The 6,450-nt window shown below is 32.0% G+C and overlaps 1 protein-coding gene across 3 annotated transcripts in view; it reads right to left on the reverse strand.

Moving 5' to 3' along the window:
• Positions 1-6,450, reverse strand: part of LOC106464908 (solute carrier family 12 member 6-like) — a 216,691-nt gene that overhangs the window by 13,197 nt on the left and 197,044 nt on the right. For 2 of the 3 annotated variants that reach the window (XM_013925080.2, XM_022392719.1), the window contains one exon: positions 1,958-2,091. In XM_013925080.2, coding sequence (XP_013780534.1) covers positions 1,958-2,091 — 134 coding nt within the window. Of the gene's footprint in view, positions 1-1,957; positions 2,092-6,450 lie in introns of those variants that run through there. The other variant, XR_002611853.1, reaches the window with a different exon arrangement.

Consider the following 6,450-nt stretch of genomic DNA (forward strand, 5'->3'; position numbering starts at 1 on the left):
GTGTCAGTTCTAATAATTCTGAGGTTAAGAAAGGATAACTGTTTATTGTTTTCGTGTTCTATGGTAAATTTGATGTTGGGGTGAATGGAATTTATGTGTTTAAAGAAAGTTAGTGTGTGTTCTGAAGAGTTGAAACCAGCAAAAGTGTCATCGACATATCTGTACCAGTATAGTGGGGGATGAAGCACAGAATGTATGGCTTGTGTTTCGATTTTGGTCACGAATATATTGGCAAGAACGGGCGAAACAGGATTGCCCATACTTAAACCGTCTATTTGAAGGAAATGTGCCTAGATACCTCTTCTAAGTTTCACAACAGTTCTGGTCATGTGACTTCTTTGTTCAATCTGTATATATGTATCCATGTCAGTGTAAATTACTTGTACCTGATGATGACAAAACCTTGTCGAAATGTTGTACATTTGCTGTTATGTTAAACTTATATTAAAGTTTTTCTTCATTACCCACTCAAGCCGTCTCCAGCCATTATTATTCATTTAAGAGGTTCTGGAGGTTATGAAAACGAAATATGAAAAATGTAAGATGAAAATAGATATTTTCATTTTTAGTAGCAAAATCACATTTTACTCAGACTGTCTCACTAAAGGCTTCGTAATTCACAGACAAATCTTTACTAAAAAAACTTACATTGAACAAAACAACCCTACTCTAAACCAACACCCTGGGGTGCCTAGATATCTCTTCTAAGTTTCACAACAGTTCCTGTCATGTGACTTCTTTGTTCTATACTGTATATATATATATCCATGTCAGTGTAAATTACTTGTACCTGATGATGACAAAACCTTGTCGAAATGTTGTACATTTGCTGTTATGTTAAACTTATATTAAAGTTTTTCTTCATTACCCATTCAAGACGTCTCCAGCCATTAAAATGTATCTCACTAGGCATCTGGAACATAGGTTGGTCTTGTGAAGTCTGTTTATACTCACCTCAACATTGACACAGCATCCAGTTTTGGCTGCAAACATCCAGTTCAGTCTGAAAACTAGTATTCTATAATTGTGTCAAGCTAGAATTTACAGATAGCAATTATATGCTGTGTTGTAGATGGTATTCTGCTTTATCCTGATATTGAAACAACAGTTTCATTGATTTTGAAGCAGCTTCATTTTACGCTAAGTACATTTTGAGACTCTTGTAGCCAATTTGCAACTGTTTGGTATGATTGGACAGTTTCAATTCATACGATGACTTTAGAAACGAGTGAAACACCCTTGTAGGTTCAATAGTTCATCAAGAATTATTATTCACTTCAAATTGACAGCTGAGACAAGACTGTATGAAATCATTATACAGAAAATAGGTAGAATGACTATGCATTTACATTTTAGATGACATGGCTGATCAACAGATGTCCTATTATGATAATAATGAAATGCAAAATGATTCACGTTATTTCATAAGAGTAGTTTTGCCTTGTAACGGTTATAATATTATAAATTCTCATTATTTCTTAATTGTTTTGTGCATTTAGCATATAGATAAATATATCGTATGTACAAGCGTGAAGTACATACAATTTATAATAAATTTGAAAAAGCTGATACAGAATGTTGTAAATGCAAAAAACAGCTAAGAATATTATTAATTTCAGGAAGTATACAAATTCAATATCACAAAAAATTTCATGAAAGCATACAGAAAATCACAGATGTCAGGAATGGATAAAAAACATTGATAAGCCAAAAGTTTATACAACATGATAAACTCCATAAAAAGCTGCAGACTATGACGTAAAAGTTCACAATTTATAATGTCATGAAGGCACACAGACTATATGTGCTGAGAAAGCCTAAATATGATAAAAAGCAAGGGCATAAACTTTCATTCCTTTTATTAAGCAATGGTTACAATTAAATATCAAATAAAGGTAATTCAACACGAGTTTGATGGAATTTTATGATTTCCTAGAAAAGCAATGAAAAAGGATACAATTTGCTTCAGCTTTTTGCATCTTTGGAGGACCAGGAAGATTTATAATGACAAGCTGAGCAGAATGAGACTTTGTGACAATTACTTCATTTAATTTCACTGCTGTGTGCATTCGTCGAACATTGGCTTCATCACTAGAACAGAAAGGATTGAAAAAACATTACTATACATAAGGTTTATGATAAAATCATATTTTGTTAGACCAAAATACAGCTTAGTTACTACACTTGATAAATTATAGTGGAATTTATGGTATTAATATAGTAATTTATGATTTTTTGGTTATTTCAAAATTTATATGTAAAACCTAAACAAATTGTTTCGTTTCACATCTTCCATGTGCAAAATTTGATAAGGCTTAGCAATCTACAGCAAGCAGCAAATGAGTTCAAAGTTCGTAACTGGAAGAGATAATTATTTTCTATAATTCTTTATTTAATGTTCTGTTTTGAAAAAAATAACTGAATTGTAAGAACTTATTTTAAATAGTAATAATGTATATACATATATAATGAATTAAAACTGAAATGTGAATGTATTTTACAAAATACTAATCCACTAAAACTCAGCCAAGACAGGTCACTCCGTAAAGGCCAGTTTTATATTCTTGGATACATGAACTGCGTCATTGCAACTTTAAGAATGTTAGCCAAACACGGCTGAAAAGTCAATATAATAAAAATAATAAATATATATAAATGTATAATGTTATGGGATTTAAGCTATTTAGACTAAATACTTGTGCTTTCATGTTATGATTTGTAGTCATTTTAGAATGATAAAAGCATAACTTATTTCCTAATATTTTATTGAGGTTACAAAGTCAGTCAAATTGAAACAACCTGTACAGAAATACAGTAGTGAAAAAAAGATAGTTTTTTTTCTAAAAAAAATTGATAATTATCTGGAGGTTATAAAGATTTTGCATGTGAAATTTGAATATATATATATATATATAATGCATAAAAATATTTTTAATCTTAAAATCAAAAATTGGATGTTGGATAGTCTACATTCTGAAAGAAAAATGTTTATGAGAAAACCATTAATTAAAATTTCAATACTTGATTTAAAACCATGATATTTTGTGAACAAAGCCTTGTAATGTTTACCAATAAGCTGCAAAATTTTGTAAAGATATGCATACATTATTAAAAATTATATTATAATTACTCTCATGGATACTTTTGTGGTTACGAGCTGGGTGGATTCCACCAACCCTGTAAAGGAAAGGTTATATATGCATACAAATTAAAACAATTGTACAATGAAGTGCATACTAAACTTGGAATTGAAAATGTAATAAAACCAGCTGTTGTTTCTACTAGATGTTTCAGTTTGAGAGTCTGCATGTTATATACATGTGGGCTGGCCTGATGGGTCATTTGAAGAGGGTGGATGCCCTGAACAAAAGGACATCAGACATTAAAGAAATCAAAAAATCATTCCCACTAATCAACAGCAACAAAGGGTCTATGTTAAGCTTCTATTTCTGGAAGAAGAGCTTGAATCAGTTTTTAACTGCACAGAAAGAGCTGGTGCTATGCTACAGAGAATGTACCACATTACGTAAGTCAAACTTTACATTTGCTTGTAACAGAACACAGAGGTAGTACCAACATGAAAGTGCTGTGTAATTTTAGGAATGCTATTTCCTAAAGATTTTGTTTATGTGAGGCAATCCATTAAAAATTTTTTTGCAGCTCTAAGTCAAAAATGGAAAGGAATAGCTGAAACTGAAGGGAACGTGTCTACCACTGTAACAAAGCTATAGATGCAAGTCACCTCAGAGTCGTGAGTTTGACAACTATAAAAGAGTCTTTTTCCCTCGTGGAAGATGAAACAATTGAGGTTCTGCACTCAGAATTCAATTAATACAGAGCAGAACCTTCTCCAGACAATCCAGAACTCACAGCAGTAAGATTCTGGTAAGATGCCGAGGCCATGCACTCAGCAACAGCATTAATTCCACTCTGTCTTCTGGCTAATAGTGCAGCCGTAGAGCATTCTTTCAGTAAATTGCACTATATTAAATCACCAGATCACAGTAAAATGTCTGAAAGTACTTTAAACTAAACAGCAAATGATGATATACCTTAATGAACATATGTAACCAAATTAGTACAGCAAATTGTTTTTTTTTAAGTATCTTGTTTTATTAACCAACCAAAATACAACATAAACTGGTGGCAAAACCAGATTTTTTTTTCCTGAAATCTTTAATTAGTTGTAGTTAAAATTTTTCATGCTGAGAGAGTGCCCATCTGAAAATATTGGTTGGTATTTAATATGAATTTTTTTTTTAAAGACAATGCAGACAAAAAAGTCCAGTACATATTTTTCTAATGTACTTTTAACTTTTTTGTGGGACTGAGAGAGTAGACATCTGAAATACTTGGTTGTTGTTTACAAATGATTTTTTTTCAAAATACAAAATTACACCAGTACTTTCTTTGCATCCAACTTGTGACATTTTTCAGACTGAGAGAGAAGTTTGTTGTACTTTATTTGTGTTTAAGCACTTTTTTTCTTTCTGGATAAAACTTGATTTCAACCCAGATACCTTTCTTTCTTGATTATACATAAAAAAAATTCATCCAATTTCACCCCTTTTTTTAATTAAAATTATTCCACTTGATTATTAAAGATTATTGATCCAAATCCAGAAAAATAATTTCACATAAAAATTAGAATCGCTACTCATAAGGTGGTAATATGTATAAATAAATTTAATCTAAAACAAAATAACACTTTAAAACTATAAGAGAAATTTGGAACTTTAGAAACATATGCTAACAATAACAAGAGGGAATCCCCAATATCCACAGCACTTGAAAATTCTTTTAGGCAGGATTAGAGTAAATTAATTTACGAGACCTTTGTTTCCCTTTTATTAAGTGTGGGGGCACGCATATACCCAATTCAATTTTATTACTCATCAGGATCTCTACCAGCCTACCCTCAAATTGAAATTGTTTTAGGCAGGATGAAAATAAATTAATCTGAGCATGGTCATATACATCAATTGAAAGGGTTTGACCTCCTGAGTTGAAAACTGTAGTTAGATCTCAAATCAGTCAAGAGATGATAAAACTATGAGAAGTTTATACATGAAAAAAAAAAAACTACAACAACAAGTCAGGCCCATTCTATGAGCCACTCATCCGAGGCTAAAAATTTGTGGGTGCATCTGTTCTGTGTTATTGTGTGTGTTGATCACCTCTAGGAAAAAGCTATTTGTCTCTATGAAAACAATGGTGCATTTCTCACATTCAGTCACTTCAGTAGCACAGACATTGGAATCAAAGACAGTGAGAGAAGTTTCTGTACCTAGTCCTTATTTGCATTTTCCCAGTTGTTATGCAGATTCTTCTTTTATTCAATGTGCTAATTTTTTTCTTCAAAGAGTCTTCTTTACAATTTTATGTGGTTCTCTTTTTAAACTCTTTTTGCTTTGGTTACAGTTGCATTAACAATAATTGAAGAATCTATATTATTTACTGTCCATGTTTATTGTTCAAAGTTAAAAGAGTAGATAAGTGGCTATTTATCTCTAGCTTTATTCTAATATTTTCTCTCAATTTTCAATATCTTTTGCATGAACTTTCAAAACTTATATTCCTACTATGCACTAATCTTCCCTATTCAGGATTTGTACACTTTATCATGAATTCCAGGACTTTTCAAAACCCCAAAACATCATTTATTTCAGAACTTTGAGTTATATTTTTTATTAATATTTATTCATTATTCCCATTTCTTGTTATTGCATAGTATTATTTTGTTGGTTTCTAAACAGCTTAAATGATGGGGGAAACTTAGTAATACAAGCATCACATTTGTTACAGCTAAAGTACTATGATTATCTCATCTTTTACAAACCTTACAAGCTGTTAGCACTAATGTGAATAATAAATCAATGATGCTTTCCATTAGTCTACCATTTAAATACCTGATAAACTATGCCATTGCATACCCTGGAGGATCAAAACTTCTAGCATATAATAAGTCTTATGATTCAAATAAATGCAGTGACTTTCTTCTAAAATAGTGTTACGACAGCGGAAGTCACATGACGCTGGTAACATGTCATGAGTTTCTAGAATGATCATGACTGTTCCTGGCAACTAGTGTTTGCCAGATGCCCTCTATTTTTGTATATAAGCCAGGCAAATAAAGCAGGATGCCCACCATACGAAGATTTGCCTGAAAATGTGTCAGAGTTCATGAACGTGTTATCTGAAAGGATGGATGATATTCATCATCAAGTGTGTTCAAACTTGAAAATGTCTGCTGATTCCAATGAAGCTATGTTATGATAAGAGATCTACTGAAGTCAGCTTTGTACCAGGAGACAAGGTGTGGTTGTATAATCCCAGGAAGACCAAAGGGAAGTCTCCTAAGTTGTCTTCTCCATGGGAAAGCCCATATGACATAGTGGGTCGTCTCTCAGACGTGACTTTTCGAATAAAATGTGATCGGCGAGGTAAGCC

The sequence above is a fragment of the Limulus polyphemus genome, unplaced genomic scaffold (assembly GCF_000517525.1).
Source record: "Limulus polyphemus unplaced genomic scaffold, Limulus_polyphemus-2.1.2 Scaffold1777, whole genome shotgun sequence".
NCBI lineage: Eukaryota > Metazoa > Arthropoda > Merostomata > Xiphosura > Limulidae > Limulus > Limulus polyphemus.